The sequence below is a fragment of the Zerene cesonia genome, chromosome 13 (assembly GCF_012273895.1).
Source record: "Zerene cesonia ecotype Mississippi chromosome 13, Zerene_cesonia_1.1, whole genome shotgun sequence".
Taxonomy (NCBI): Eukaryota; Metazoa; Arthropoda; class Insecta; order Lepidoptera; family Pieridae; genus Zerene; species Zerene cesonia.
The window spans coordinates 5,499,118-5,515,826 of NC_052114.1; the positions used below are offsets into that span (position 1 = coordinate 5,499,118).

Here is a 16,709-nt window from a genome sequence, read left to right on the forward strand (position 1 = left end):
TGGTTGTGTGTTTTAAGCGAATTAAACAAGAGCTTAGTTCTCAAATGCGCTCTTGTTTGTCAAGACGATTTTTTGCGCCGTTGTCATATTGTGTAGATGTTATTGTTGATCTAAGATTAAAAATTACAAAGAATCGAAAAAGTCACAGAATTTCTAAGAAATTTTAAATAAATTGAATTAAATGTAATTAAACACAAATCATTTTCAAATTTTCATAATGGAGAAGTTTCAAAGCTGTTATTATTATATTCAATGAATTAGTATGCAAATATAGAAAAAAATATTTACACTATCTTTTATATATCATCAATAAAAAATGACTTAGAAATAGAATTGTTGAAGTTTACGTATTTAAGAATGCAACGTATGTGGTTTCTGATTCATCTGTGACGTCATTTGACCTATTCAATATTGCCACAAAACACGAATCATTTAAGTTTTAGTTTTTGAATCATAAAGAATGACCCCCTAGCCAATTCAATTTTTTTTTATGTTACAGTCGGCAATGGAGCTGGTGGGGTATGCCTGATGGTAAGCGCTACCACCGCCCATGAACATTTGGATAGGCATAAGGCCCATTGCAGACCTTACGCAAATGGATTGTCGACTTCTTGGGAAGGGATTAAGAAAGGATTGGCGATAGGAATAAAGGAAAGGACTGGGAAGGGTAAGGAAAAGGATATGGGCCTCCGGCTAAATTTTAATATATAAATAAATAATAAATGGAAGGAATGGAATTTAATTTTCACTGAGGCATCTCAGACATCTTCATCTGGGTGCACTGGAATAGGCATATACCACGCGCAATTCAACATTATTCAAAAAATTAAGTTACCACCACAATCATCAGTGTTTACTGGTGAGTGTCTGGGCATTTTGAAAGCAGTTGATTATATCTTATTAGCGATTCTCAAAGTTCTCTGCAAAGTCTTGAAAAATATCCATTTAATAATAAGCTATTCTACCCGATAATTTTCGACATAGGCACAAATTAACACAAAGCTTGAAAAAAAAAAAATACACAGTAGTTTTTGCTTGGATACCCAGCCACACCGGGATAAAAGGTAATGAAAAGGCAGACGCCCCAGCAAAAGTTGCCATATATAGTGGTGATACATTTCCATACATCAATTATTGCTACGATCTTAGTTAGTAACTTTTTCAAAGATTACCCCCGTGACACGTGGGCTAAACTTTGGTAAGTAGCGGAATGCTAAAAGGGAAACATTTCCATTCCCTTCAACCACGGATTCCAATAAAACCTAGGTTTAGAAAATCAAGGCAGGTAAACTAATAACAACTGTTTTAATTCGTATGCGTAATAGTTTGGTCTTGTTGACATAAAAAAAAGTATCAGTTTCGACTTTGAAACGCTAGGGTCCCTTATTTCGTTCCAGTTAATTTATTATACATTAAAGAAAATTACAATATAATGTGAATAAAGTACCAAACTTTATTGACTTCTATAATCTATATCACAAAAGGCATAACTAACAACTTAATAACAAGCAAAACGAGCATCGAACTATCCTCCGATCGTTCCCCGGTAAAAGTAGTACTAAAATGGAAAATCAAAGTGGTACCTAAACCTTGCAAGTTACACTTCAATAAAACTAACTGGGAGCTCTTCAGACAGCTGCTCGCAGAAAAATTAGAAAGCAAAATTCCTTTACAGACGGATGATTACATAACAAAAGCTGTAGAACATTTCAATAGCTGCGTCCAAAAATCAGCATGTTCTGCTACACCAGTTGCAAAGTCATACACAATGCTAACCAGCATCTGTAAGAGAACTATTTGCTGATAAACGAAAAGCTCGGAAAAAAAGGCAAAAACCACGTTACCCTACTGATAAAAAGCGTTTGAACTATCTCCAATAAAAAAAAAAAATCTGCAAAAAGATAGTGAAAGCCACGCATATAACACGCAAATATATCTAGAAAACCTTGATACTACTTCAGAAAGCAATTACTCTTTGTGGAAAGTCACTTAACTACTGAAATAACCGGCATTTAATCATCCTTCTATACGTGAAAGTAACTTAGAATGGACTTCTATCGTTGCAGACACAGTCACTACATTTGCTGAAAGTCTCAAAAAGCTCTTATCTCCAAATCCTGACCCATGCTTCACCAAAATCCAGGAAGTCACAGAATTACCACCACCAACTTTAATCACCCATTAAAAAGTTAACTGGTAAAAAAATTGAAACGGCAATCACACGATCCAAGTAAAGCTCCCGGCTATAACCTTATAGGAGGAAAAATTCTTAAAGAAATGGCACGGATTCAGTATCTCACTTCCCTACATAATGCTATCCTACGTCCTACGAAGGGACATTGCACTTTTTCAATGGAAAATAGCTCAAGTCACAATCATACGACCTATCAACCAGTACCTGTTCCTTCAATAATCATGGAGATAATTACTCTATTCAGATTATCTCCGATTATTGCCACGGACGAATTACTATCTGACCATCAGTTTAGCTTTCGTCAAAAGCATGGTAGTATTAAACAAGTACACAGACTAGTGGAACATATATAAACAATGTTTTTGAAGCCAAATAATACATATCATTGTTATCGGAATCTACTTACGACTCAATATGTATACATATCATAGGTAGCCATATAGTTACTTACATCGAAATGGTCTCATATCCATAATTAGCGCTTTTATCGCTAATCAAATCACACTTCATTAGTTTGCATCAGTTTTCCCCCCACAGAAGACCGGCGTGAAATAACCTACTGCTGTGTTTCGTTCGATGAGTGGGGGAGCCGGAGGTCCATATCCTTTTCCTTACCCCTCCCATTCCTGTCCTTTATTTCTCGCGTCTATCCTTTCTTAAACCCCTTCCAATTTAGAGTCGGCAATCCATTTGTAGAGGCGTAAGGTCTGCAAACGACCTTGTACCTCTCGAAATGTTCATGGGCGGTGGTAGCGCTTACCATCAGGCGACTCACCAGCTCTATTGTCGAAAGTGACAAAAAAAATATTGCTTATACAATGTATACATACAATACAATAATAATTGGAAAAAAAAAGTCTACTATCGGGTAATAAATAAAATCCGAATCGTAAGTAACTTATACAAAAATACATTCGTACGTACTCCGCGAATAGTTTCCGAGTCCTCTAGATCAAATGACGACACACAATTCTGATAACAAAAACTTATTCTGATAACATAATTGCTCTTGCAAGCGCAACTTCAAAATCCTATAAGTTTTTCATTTTATGGGATATTTTATAGTATCTTTCATGTATTTATTAAATTTGTATTAAATTGAAAAAAATTGAAGCTTCTCCATTATCCTACGGTTGAATATAAAATAAAACACTGACTTTATCTATACATTGTAATCAGATGTATGGTGGACTGTTTCGTGCGCTCCCGGCGTGGGTACGTCTGTGAGCTGCGGTATTATATGTGCGATTGCATCTCTCGCCTCATTCAACATCCCCATCTCACGACGCAATACTTCCTCAGTTACCGTGTGTATCGATTTGAACTTCAAGTTGATACCGTGGGTTTTAAACACATGGTTGTTCAAATTAACTTTATAACTGAATGAGACGTTACACACCTGAAAAATGTGTAAATTTTGCGTTAATTACAACTTCCCTGTAAATTAAATAAGTTAAAAAAAACATATGTAGAAAAAAAAAAACACTTCAATACATTTAAGAGTATAATATATTCGCTCGTATATTTTTTTCGCGTTATTCACGCGACTATAAATATGTATATATTATAGACTATAAATATGTATACACTTTGTGGTACATACGTCACATCAAATCGTCATCAAAATCCGTTCAGTGGTTAACGCGTACATACGTACGAGATAAATACATTAAATACGACACGATACGTACGATCAGTGGGAATAAATCGAGAATATTTTTTATGTTTTGAAATTTGTAAATATTTGAATTCATCTGATTATTTTCCTAACGAATATTATTTACAGTGAATTAATAAGTGAATGTGTAGAGACAAACGGGAATAATAAGAAGTATTAAAAATAGATGTCACAAATCTTCTGAAGAATAAAAATGCATCCATGCATTTTTGTCAAATAAACAGGCAATGCTATTTTTAAATATATACTAGCTGACCAAACGCTGTTCTGTCTCACTCTCATCATTTAGGGGTATGAAAAATAGATGTTGACCGTTGCTCCGTTGCACCGTTGCTCATATCCAATATGTATACAAAATTTCATAAGAATTGGTCCAGTCGTTTGGGAGGAGTTTGCTAACTTTAATTGTGACACAGGAATTTTATATATAAGATAGACTGTTTAATTGCACAATTCGCTGGATCCGATAATAAGAATCGAGTTAAAAGAACAGAAGGAAATAATTGCATAAATACCTCACAACTATAAGGTCGCTCTCCTGTATGCATCCTCTCGTGATTCTGCAACTGGTGCTTAGCATTAAACGACATAGTACACGCCGTGCATTTATATGGTTTGTAACCAGCGTGTATGCGTAAGTGACGAGTTAGGTCACATCGCTAGAAATAAAAACAACAATATGTTCATCTATCTATAAAGAAACAAATTTAAAAACAACATATTTCACATAGGAACAAAGTAATATTCCATACATTAGTCCCATAAACAAATCACAAATTACTATTTACTCACAGCAATAAACTTCTTAGAACATAGATGACACTGGAAAGGTCTATCTCCCTTGTGTATTAAATTATGTCTGAAAATAAATTAAGGAACAAATATACAATTAGTTAAGAATGATTATTTTAATTAGTATATGCATAAACTCTATTATATTTGAACTTTGTCAGGCTACACAGATCAATATGAGAGTTTTATAAGTAGATAAAAGCAAATAATCTCATCCATGTTTTACCTCAGCACAGAGTACACTTTGTACAAGCAATAATCTAAACAATATTTAAGTGTCCCTGGTAATAATATCTTCATAACTTGAGATTGGTAAAATCCATCATCCATGGGATCGGGAATTGCCACAAAAAAAGAAGAAGAACATACGAAAAAACAATTTGTCTTGTTACCTTATTAGTGACTTCTGTGTATAAAATCCTGCACCACAGACTTCACAAATATGATCCTTTATACCAGAGTGTTGCTTAAGATGAATAAGCAAATTTGATTTATGAGTAAATGTCCTAGTGCATTGTGAACAGTTAAATTTCTTTTTTTCTGAAATAAATAATAATGCTTAACACTCGTTTTAGGTCAAAGATATATTTGTGTTAATGGGTTTAAATTAAAAATAAAAATAAATGTTAAATGTCTGTATCAAAAATTTATATCAAAGAATTTGAAGCAGGTTCTAATGATAAAAACTACATGATAACATGTATTTAATTAAACATAAGTTCATACCTTCATGAGTGGCCATATGATTTCCCAATGTATATGTCAAGATTCCACATACAGGACACACCATTTTCTCTCGCTGTTTCCCAGATGATACTTGCTTGCTACATCGCCCAACTGATTTATTTGAATTTTTTTGATGAAAGTTCTGATGTACTTTTAGCGTAGTTGCGTCTTTGGGTCTCTTTAGTAGAATTGGTGGTCCTCTGGATCCATTTTTGAGAATTGGGACTGAATATGAAAATAAAATTGAATTTCATTAATAAAGTATATTCTCTGTATAAAGATATGGTCCTGAAAAAATACTTACAGCAGGTTATTGTAGTGGTTTTCTTATCTTCACATGATGAATCATTTTTCATCTCCAATGTCTTAACATGTTTCACCACTTTAACTTTCCTTATAATAGTTTTTTTACCTTTACTATTAAAAACTTTTATGTCGCTTAATTTTGGTTTCTTAAATTTACTTTTTGTATTTTCCAGTGGGGGTAGGTAATCGTCATCATCATCATCATTTCCAATGTCATCAAAGAAATCATTCTGAAATATTGAATATATCACTTTTATCAATAAGGAATTCCCTCTGCAAAAATAGGAGAAATGGGAACATTTCTTTAAATTATTTTTTTTTATACATTTCAAATACTCAAGATGTAGTATAAGTAAATAGTATCTTACAAAGCATGTAGTGAAGACATTAAATCATTTTTTTTTAGCATAAAATTCTCGAATGGCTTACGTCTCCTTTTATAACTCAACTAAATACAATTTAAGAATGCTATTAAAATGTTTTTCAAATACCATAATGATAAAAGCTTAAAATTAATACTAACATCAAAGTTTTCAGTGTGATCTAGTAATTTTTTATCATAATTATCTACTTTTCTTATTACAGTATTGGCTATAACAATATCTTTACAATCAATAGTGTCTGTATTGGGAATACTGTTAGGGCTTAGAACATCAATTTCCATCTCCCACTTTGGTTCAGATTTCACTAATGGAGCTATTTCATCCTTTATGTCAGTTAGTGAGTTAAATGCAATCTTCTTTGTGTTCACACTTGGTTTTAAACTGGCAACAATTTTCCTCATTTTTCTGTCTGATCTGAAAAATACATTATAAGTATTTAGGAACCTAATGGCACTGAAACCCTGAGTTTTGAGACCAGGCGAGGATGCAAGAAATAATTTGATTTGTTTTGGCATGTTCAAGTATTAAAAGTTCAACATGTGACATCTGCCAACCTGCACTTGGCCAACATAGTGAATTATTGCTTGAACCCTCACAGTAGGCCTGGGTCCCAGCATTGGGAACATGATATGATGACTTGGGAACTTGATGATGGTTAAGATTATCAAAAAAATTGTTTTTAACATGGATTGGTACAATAAGCATGATCTGACTTAATCAATGACATTTACACATTTTTGAAATGCATAATGCAAGGCTATATTTTGTCATACCAATCTTTAGAATATAATATAATAATAAAGATATAAGATTGTGTCTATACCTCTCAGCCACAGTTTTAAGAAGGTATGCTTTTTCCAACGATGTACAGCATTTGACACAAATTTTTTCAGGAAGGCCATCATTAGGCAAAACCTAAAACATTAAAATTCTTCAACAAATTGATATATATTAATTACAGATCTAGATCTTAGTTCAGACTGGATTATATAGGCTATTTTTACCGGGTTATTACATACGTTTATTTTATCCCATGAATTTTTCAAGAAATACAGAAAAAAATTGAGTTTATAACTGCACAATGCAATATTTATGTATTAGAAAGGAAATTTAATTTATTTTTATTTCATAATATGAAAATGAATTAAAGAATTGATTAAAAAATAAGAAAATAAGAAAAATTTCTGTATTCAACTGGGGTATTGACTCAAACCTACCTTGACATCCGCTATTGCTGTTAACATTTCAGCATAATTTCCTGATAACTTATACCTAAATAAAGGACATAGAGGTTTCTTTGTTGTTAAACATATGCGGCAAGATTTTAAATCCACTCCATCACTAGTCGCAGGATCTAACATTTTGCTCTAGAAAGTGATGAACAAAATCCGTAACAATAATATCGACAATTCTTGAAACTTGGTTTGTGTCGATTGTCGTTTATCGTCGATTGCAAGATGATTGCCGATTAGAGATGTCAAAAGTGGTCAACTGTTGCTACTGAATCGATAATTATTAATCGAAATATCGGGTCGTTCCACTATGAAGGTAAGATTCCACCATGGTATATGGTATTATGGGGCCCATAAGGGCAAAAATAAACACATTTTCTTTGCGTTTATTTATAGCTAAACAATACTTTATAAGAATCTCATTATAAAAATCGATATTCTACTCCAAAGTATTAATACTCTTGAGCTGAAATAACTGAAACATATTATGTACAACATACATAGTAATTTAGGAATGATCGAAAATTTTAATTAATTGGTTTTATTTCGTACGGATATGATCAACGGCTTGTGAATTATTTATAAATGGTCTCACTAATAATTCCATTCATAGTACAATATTCAATCTGTGATTCGATTATTGTTATATTGTGGCATAGAGATTAACTTCGACAAAAAGTAATGTAAAATTTAATGTTATATTTGATTAAAAATACGTAGCTTCAGATTTTCTCTTGAGTTTGTATCATGTGATTTTATTATCCAATGATTACAATCCACCCATCACACCGTTTTTCCAAAACAAACAAACAATTTCTATACAGAAATCTTAAGCTGTTGTTTAAATTTTTGATTAGCTTTTAAATCTTAATCATCACGATAAACCTTTCACAACATTTTTTTCAGTAATAAATGAGGTCAGTTAACAACAAAAAAAATGCAATTTATTAAGTGGCATCATTGTTTACTGCATCTAATGCATTACAGACTAAAAATAATAATATCAAGATGTCATCTGTCAATTTACAATGCGTCGCACGATACGTTCCTTAAAAAAATACATTTAAAATAAGTATTCTTGGGCGATTCGATTCGATTTCACTAACAAAAAACATGGAAAACAAGGAAAATTTACTCTGAACAATATTGGTGAATTTATCAGTTAAAATCCACCGTAAATACTGTAGAAGATGTAATAATGGCCACCTTTGAAAATAGATTGAGTCGAAGGAAAGGTAAATATTCCTTTTCTTCATAATTTTCTACAAATAAAAATTGAATATTCGTACAAATATCTCGCCTAGTAATCTCAATATTACGAAAATGATATCTTTTAATATGTAATGAAATCTTCATAACTATTAATCAATAATTTTCAGGAAAAACTGGTGGTGAATCGTATAGGTTAGACACTAAAAATAAAACACCCGAAGAAAATATTATAGATATAATTCAAGGACTATATTTAAAAAAACATCATGATACATCACCTACCACCAAGAGTATAACAAATGAATTTAGGTCAGGTCTCCGAACTGTTCAAAAAAATAACTCTGAAAGTTTAAGAGTCTCCTACTTGACTGCATTAGTTCATTTATGCAAGGAATTTAGGAACAATTTGGGTTTTACAACGGATGAATTAATGTCATGGTACGTATGTCAGATAGACAAATTTTGAAAACATATCTAATAGTCAAAAATATATTTGCTACTGAGTTTGATGGATCAGCTAGAAATTGTTAATTACTAATTTTTTTCAAGATTTAGTTAAAGCATTTTGTAGATTTAGAAATGGGTGATGAGTTCAAATGGGTAGCTTGGGTTTAGTGCTGTAATATTATAGGATAGTGTGAATCAATTTTAGGAGTAATGGAATATCAAGTGTGTTTGTGTTTAAATGTATTCTTTTGCATTGTATTATGTATAAATTATAGTTGAAATTTTCTAGGGATTCTTGTTTATTATAGATGTGACCTATATATTTTAATATATAAGTGTCATTTTAAGGCATTCAACTTTTTATGCAATTATTAATGTGTAATGATTCTAAGATATTTATCTGTTGTGTAACGTGAATATTCCAACATTTTTAGTATTCGTGTCAGTCTTGTTGATGAATCTATGCTGATACGGGCAACAGCTTTACGAGTGCTCAGATATTTAATACGCTGTGAAAGTGATGTTGCTTCTTTCAATGCACTGAAATTACCATACCTTGTAATCAGGTAAGAATTTATGAATTAACATAACTGTTAAGATGTATTTACGATACAGGCAAAGCTGCAAGCTATAGCTAATATTAGTATAAGATAGAATACTAAATATAAATTCTCTTTTACATTTATCTGATTTATATAGCTTATGATCCCCAGTATCACAGCAATAATACTTGGGTTTGGTATTTTTTAGTTTTATTTATCTGATTATATACTTATTTATGATAATATATATCTAATATATAAAATTCTCGTGTCACAGTTTTCGTTGCCATACTCCTCCGAATCGGCTTGACCGATTTTGATGAAATTTTTTGTGCTTATCCGGTATCTATGAGAATCGGCCAACATCTATTTTTCATATCCCTAAATGATAAGAGTAAGGCAGAACAGCGTTTGCCGGGTCAGCTAGTATATATATATATATATTTCAAATCAATCACTTCAATTAATATTATTAGTTTCAAGTTTTCAGACAACATTAGTAATACTTTGTATGAATATGCATGGAGATGTCTTCCTAGGTAGAACCATGAAAAAAAGTAAAAAAAATGTCAAAAAAACGCCATTCACAATCAATCATCTCAAGTGTTTCCTCTTTTTAGATGATTCAATTCAATGATTTGTATTTAGTATGTATTTGTGCAATGTGATTGGATTTGTGCAATGAAATGCTAATTTTAATTATATGAAAAACTGAAAACTTCTTATGTTCTGAATCTGTAATTCTAATTCAAAACTGAGCTTACATATTACTATTTGAACAAGATCTATGGATTTGATGATGCGCAATGAAGAAGAACGCGCACAAGCATTGAGGGTGGTCCGGCGGGTGATTGCCGTAGTTGGCGGCACAGAGCAATCGATGCGACGTCACAGAGCTGCGTATATCGAACAAGGGTTATTGCGGTGTCTTGCAGCGGTCGCGCGAGCGGGATGTGCGGGAGACGGCACGGGCGACCGTTTGTCTAGACCAGCTATAGCCACTCTGGCTGAGATATGTAAGTTCTTTAGGCAGTTTTTATTGTATAATTGCTACAAAACCCCTAAAACAATGCAAACATCACATATATAGAAATATTATTATATGACAATACATAATATAACATTCCATCTGTTGAGTCATTTGTTGAAAAACTTAAATGAGCAGGGTATTTTTGAGACTTAAGCCTAGTTTAAGGCTAATTTTAATAATATTATAGGTCAGCCTTATTATATTTTATCGTAATTACGTTAATGAATTTTTAGTTTTGAAAGTAAACGTTTCTGGTTTCTGAAACTATACTATATTTACATAATATATGTTTTTTTTTTTTAAATTGCCAGGTGTGCTAAATCCTGATTTATTTATATCCTGTGGGGGAGTCACAGCTGTTACTCGCCAATTAGCGGAGTGTGCTACACCGCGAATGGCAGAGGCTCTTTGTGGAGTGCTTTTACACATCATAAATGATCCTCATTCGCGACATTCTGCAAGAGTGGATTTAACATGTCTTAATTCTCCATATTGTGATTTCCACTTTCGGCCGGCAGGCACGGATACAAGCAGGTATGCTTACGTTGTATACTGATGTAGAAAAAATAAATATATGACTCAAAAATATATACCCTTCGTTACGTAACGCGTTATAGCGCTTGTCTATAAAATATCCCTTTCTCTCACGTATACATATTCAGACTCAATGTCATAAGTTCTTTTTCTGTTATCCTGATAAGGATCGCCAGCATTAACAATTTCTATACGTAATCTCTATCTATCTGTCTATAAATAAAGCGTTTTTTTTATATCTTAGCGGACAACTGAGCCGGAGGCTCGTCTCAAGTCCTCTTTATTAAATAAGTCAACATACACCACAGAGACGAGCGCGAGATGCGGTTCACGTGCAGCCGGCTGGCGCTGCTGTGCGTGCTGCGCAGCTGGCCGGGGCTGCTGCACTTCTGCCACCCGCGCGCGGCGGGCGGCCTGCGCGCGCTCGTCGCCTCGCTGCACCTGCCGCGCCTGGAGGTCCGAGTGAGTACCGTGCTCTTGGATACTTTAACGTGTCCTTCAAACTCAAAACATTTATTTATTTATTTTATACTTTATTGCACACTCAGATGATAGAGAAATACAGGAAGAACATACAATAAAAGAAAAACATGTACAAATGGCGGTCTTATCGCTAGGTAGCGATCTCTTCCAGACTACCATTATAGATATCTATTAGACCTCTTATAGAAGCACTTTGACTTCATAACCCAGATTGAGCATTTACCACCTGTCTTTGGTTACTCTATTTGGGTGTGTTTAGTGAAGTGAATTTTTTGTTTGCAACTCACTTTAAGATTTTGGTTGTCTGTATGACATCAAACTGATGTGGATGAGTCGTTTGGTGTCACTGTATTTTATTTCCAAATATATTTAGTAAACTGTTTCTGTTTTGCACTTTTGAGTGTTGGCTGTCACTGTTGAGTCAAAGACTGAATATGGATGAGTCCACAGTGTGTCACACGTTTACTTCATATTTGTATTCCTAATATAAGATGGGTAGACATGATGGCATGAATAGAGCTTTAGTCCTTTTCTTGCTGATTTAAATTTTAATGTGTTGATTTTCGTTCTTTCTCTTACCTTTTATAAAATGCAACAAAATTGAGTAAATATTTGTGAATAATTTAAAAACTTCATTTCATTCTTCTAGAAGGCTATTTTGGATCTCCTCTATGAACTTGTGGGTTTACGTCAACCAGAATGGACGGATGAGATTTCCGTAGCATTGGATGCTGTCGATCCATCTGATTTCCAGGTATTCATCCTCAAACTTGTTGGTAAATTACTTTACTTGTGAATTGCTGCACAGCATAACTTTTTATATTATGCAATATTTTTAGGATTCTTGGCGACTTAATGAAGATTTTGTCGCAGCCGAAGGAATGGCTATTCTACCTCACTTAAGTGCCACTGGCCCTGATATAATTGAAATTCATCTTGCTCTATTACTTCAGTGTTTTTTAGAGGTAAGTAACATTATGGGACGAAATAATTACAAAGTAAAGGGATGGAAATTGCAAATTAATAATGCATTTCTATTTTCAGGCTGGACTCCTTGATGGTTTAGCTGAAGTGATAGTCACAAGTGATACTTTTATATCGGTCAGAGCAACCGTATTGTTAGGGCAATTATTGCATTTAGTACACATATTGTTACCACCGCAAATTTGTAATATAACTCCCGCATTGCCTGCACTTGTATCGCAAGCATCTGCAGGGAAGCCCCAGGCATTGGCTGCCGTAGCTGCTCTACAAAGACTGCATTCTATGTTAGAAGCGCGACCAGCTAGCAATAGCCTTTTCCTGGACCACATTATTCAGTATTGTAGCGGAGCTTACAAAATTAGATCGGAAGATGTGACGAAGAGTCGAAAGGAGAAAAGTAACGCGAGTATGGTAAAGCCCAAAAATCAAAGTATACTTCACAAAGACAGTTTCGAGTTTTTGGAAGAGTCCGATACGGAGAGCGAGCCGAAACAGAGACACAGTGTCGGGTCGCGCGCTGATGTTGCGACCAGGAATGTTAGTGCATTAGTGAAAAGTAAAAGTGTTAGCTCTCGAACTAATGCGGCAGTGAGTAAAGTGACCAAGTCCGCAAAGTTTTTCAATTTGTTTGAATGGTATAGAGATAATTTAATTAAGTCGTCGTTGGTTATGCAGAAAAAGGATGGGAATACGTGGAATTGGGAAATTATTCGCACTATTTTAAAGGCAAGTTTAAAAGGAGATCTTACATTTGAATAAGAAGGTTTTGATATGATGATACAATATATAATAACTTACGAAAAAATTTCAGGAAACAGATACACCATTACTTAATTTAAGTGACAGTTGTCACAAGGCGTGGGCGAGTCGAATTATAAACTATTTGAAGCCATCATCAAATAAATACTCCCATACAGATCTATCAACTACATGCAATGGACATTCTGCAACAAGAGCTGGATGTCAGCTTATAAGGCATCTTTTGCAACATAATGATGTAAGTATTTCGCAATTTCGTAATATTTTTCTTTGTATTTTTGTATATAAAAACTCTTTTGCCTTGCTTTTATAAATAAACCAATTTTTCTTATTGTTTCAGACGGATTCAAAAAAGTTCTTGGAAGATTTTTTCAATGATGTTAATCGTCAAATTGAAGCAATACAAACTGGCAAGAAAGCGCACGAGTGTCTCTTTAGTCCGCAACACATGTGTAATACAATGTGTCAAATGTATTTTTTGTTTATTGGACAACTCTGTCATTCAAATACGGGTTTGAGGCTATTTAAGAAATCTAAACTGTATGAAAAGTAAGTGTTATATTCTTCATATTAAATACACTCTATGTCTTGTTTCAAATTTTTGTGTTTTGATAGCACATACATCTAAAATATTTTTATACCTCAAATATGAGTGAATTCGTTATGATAATCGTATATACCAATTTATTTCAGTCTGTTGGAACTAGCCACAAAGACGCATCACAGTTGCTACGTCAAATTAGTCATATCTAGTCTGGACTATACCCTAGATGCGTGTCCAAGAGACATTCTCGCCAAAACACTAACTTGTAACAACCAGGCTTCAAGATTATACGCAACCCAGTTCCTAAACGTATTAATGCGTGCTTCGAGAAAGTCGCGTGACTTAGTTCGAAGAAAGACTAAGCTTAAGAAGAATTTACTAGAAGAACATTGGAAACTTTCGCGTAGAGACGAAGAAGTATCGGAAGGCGTGGATATGGATACATGGGTACTGCAAATGTTAGTGGGACAGATACGGGACGAGTCTAAAGTTGTAGTTAAAAATGCTCTGGCTATTTTGGAGGAAGCATTTAGTGTTCCGGTGAGTTCTTATTAGTGTAATCATCGCTTCATAGTATAAAACCAAGTTTTCAAGTCTTCTGCTTTTTCTGTCCGATTTCCTGATGTATGTTTAAATCTTTGAAACTACGCAACGGATTTTGATGGGGGTTTTTTTTAATAGATAGAGGGATTCAAGAGGAAGGTTTATATGCATAATAATATCTATTAAACTACTCCGAATTGACGCGTGCAAAGCCGCGGGCTAAAGCAAGTAACATATATATTAATAGTAATGTACAAACCCTGTTTAGTCCAAAAAAGTGTTTAGACTACAAAATTACGGAAATAGTTAAGTACATTCGAAGATAATTATGTTTCGTAGACATTTTATAATTATATAATATTTATGTTCATAATATGTTTTTCATTAGGTTAAAATATTGTTAATCAATTTATATATCAAGATTTTAATGAATTTGTGGGAATGTTTTTGTCATATAAATGCAACAAAATGTAACAGGCATACCAAGAAAAACTGATGGGCTTACGGGATACACTGGGCGAAAGTTGTGGTTTTGGGAAGAGCTGCGAGCCCTCATCTGTGGAAACCTCGGCTGCTGGAGACAGAGCGTATCTACTGTGGCTGGCGTTACAAATAGCCGCTGCTAGATACCAACAGCATGATGATGCAATCTCCTTTATCAATAAGCATTTGCAGTACTGGGACAAATCGTATAACTATAGGTAGGAATGTTTTAATACTTAGTGAAAAGTGATTGGCTATATTTATTTATTTAATAAGTTTATAACCACACTCGATCTATATTTTGAAGTCATTTTAGTCAAATTACTTACATATTGGTTAAATTAAACCCTTAGAGAAAGTTCATTCTATTGAAATAGATTTTTTAATGATCTGCTCTGTAAATATGAACACATATAGACTTGAAGCACTTTTATACTGTTATACTGTTGTTATCATGTACAAACAGTAAGAACTCTATTGTCTAATATCTATCTTTATGACGAAAAAAATACATAAATATATGGGAACATGAGTACTTTAAAATTCCATACAAACAGCTATCAAATTACTTTTTTGTAAACGACCACTACACATATATACTTACTTACTCACGGAAATGTGCTTAAAATCTATTGGTGTTGAATACATTCCATCACCTGCTTAAGAGTGTATAATAACAGCGCTAAAATATGAAAGTGTGGATTTCGAGCGGAATGTCATAAAAGGTCTTTAGTTCTGTATCTCTCATTTGTTCTCTTGCTGTCTCCGCGCCTAACTGTATTTACTAGTTGGTTAAACAACCAATCGAAAACTTAAAACACATACCCAAACAAATACTTCTAGGTTTCTTGAAAAATGAAAAACACACCAAATTAGTATACTTTTCCTGATATAAATAGCAAAATGTGTGCAAGACAGGAAGAAACAAAAAAAAAAGATTTATCATGCACGGTTTACGTGAATTAAAACTGTGTTTTTACAACTCGTTATCCAAGATTAAGGTACGAAGTATCATAACCCTTAATATGATAGTGATAGCATTTACAGAATCAGTTCAGTCGTTTAAGCGCGAAGAAGAGCCAGACGGACAGCATTTCTAATATGAGTAGTGTTCGTCGGTTATAAGTACGTGTATCGTTCGGTTGCAGGTACGTGCGGCTGGTGGAGGCGGAGGTACACGAGAGCGTGCGGCGCGCGCGGGGGGCGCGGCGCGGGGCGCGCCTGCCGCCGCACGCGCTGGCCGCGCTCGCCGCGCTCGCCGCGCCCGTCGCCCCCTTCGCCCCCGCGGCCCCCGCCGCGCCCGCCGCTGCCGCCCCGCCGCCATTTGCACGCGCGCTGCTGGCCGCTGCGCTCCCGCAGCACTACAAGGTCAGCAACACGTAAAAAGCATATAACCTACACTATAGCTTTCACTTTCACCATCTGTAACGTTCGTGCTTTTTGCTGGGAACTACTCAAACTATACCGTTCAATTCAAAGTTTTCGTCTTTATGTATTTTTTTATTTCGTCCATTTGTATGAATGGATGAAAATTTGTAAGATTTATGTTTAACTTACGTTCAAATGCCCACATGTTCCAACAGAATTAGCTCTAGCTATATTAATATAGTTTATCTTCTCTTGAAAAACTGTCAACAAACTACTTTAAATATCGTTAGCTTGTTTATTTTTATCTCAATCCATTCTATTTAAAGTTACTTTATACATCGTGACATTGAATGGTCCTTTAAGTAGGATTTTTTGGGAATCACTTAATGTTTACTGTAAATACAACAACGATAGCGGGCTAAGCTTATGAAACATTAGGAATAATTCTATTATTTTTCTTCGACAGATT

General features: G+C 34.1%; 2 protein-coding genes across 2 annotated transcripts in view; one reads left to right on the plus strand and one right to left on the minus strand.

Moving 5' to 3' along the window:
• Nucleotides 1–3,351: 3,351 nt before the first annotated feature.
• On the minus strand, nt 3,352–7,548 carry LOC119831451 (zinc finger protein 391-like). The gene is made up of 9 exons (XM_038354792.1): nt 7,297–7,548; nt 6,903–6,994; nt 6,220–6,493; nt 5,695–5,926; nt 5,391–5,615; nt 5,057–5,204; nt 4,665–4,731; nt 4,388–4,531; nt 3,352–3,593 (listed from the first exon to the last, which is right to left on the minus strand). The coding sequence occupies exons 1-9, from the start codon at nt 7,438–7,440 to the stop codon at nt 3,357–3,359; spliced, it is 1,563 nt and encodes a 520-aa protein (XP_038210720.1). The 5' UTR covers nt 7,441–7,548; the 3' UTR covers nt 3,352–3,356.
• Nucleotides 7,549–8,316: 768 nt separating this feature from the next.
• LOC119831289 (rapamycin-insensitive companion of mTOR-like) overlaps nt 8,317–16,709 on the plus strand; it is a 15,880-nt gene continuing 7,487 nt past the window's right edge. Inside the window, exons 1-14 of the mRNA XM_038354591.1 lie at nt 8,317–8,546; nt 8,691–8,961; nt 9,405–9,536; nt 10,296–10,528; nt 10,854–11,076; nt 11,385–11,538; nt 12,209–12,313; nt 12,399–12,524; nt 12,604–13,269; nt 13,355–13,540; nt 13,643–13,851; nt 13,996–14,386; nt 14,867–15,090; nt 16,021–16,240. Of these exons, the coding sequence (XP_038210519.1) occupies nt 8,510–8,546; nt 8,691–8,961; nt 9,405–9,536; nt 10,296–10,528; nt 10,854–11,076; nt 11,385–11,538; nt 12,209–12,313; nt 12,399–12,524; nt 12,604–13,269; nt 13,355–13,540; nt 13,643–13,851; nt 13,996–14,386; nt 14,867–15,090; nt 16,021–16,240 (3,177 nt within the window). The 5' untranslated portion in view covers nt 8,317–8,509. The remainder of the gene's footprint in view (nt 8,547–8,690; nt 8,962–9,404; nt 9,537–10,295; nt 10,529–10,853; nt 11,077–11,384; nt 11,539–12,208; nt 12,314–12,398; nt 12,525–12,603; nt 13,270–13,354; nt 13,541–13,642; nt 13,852–13,995; nt 14,387–14,866; nt 15,091–16,020; nt 16,241–16,709) is intronic.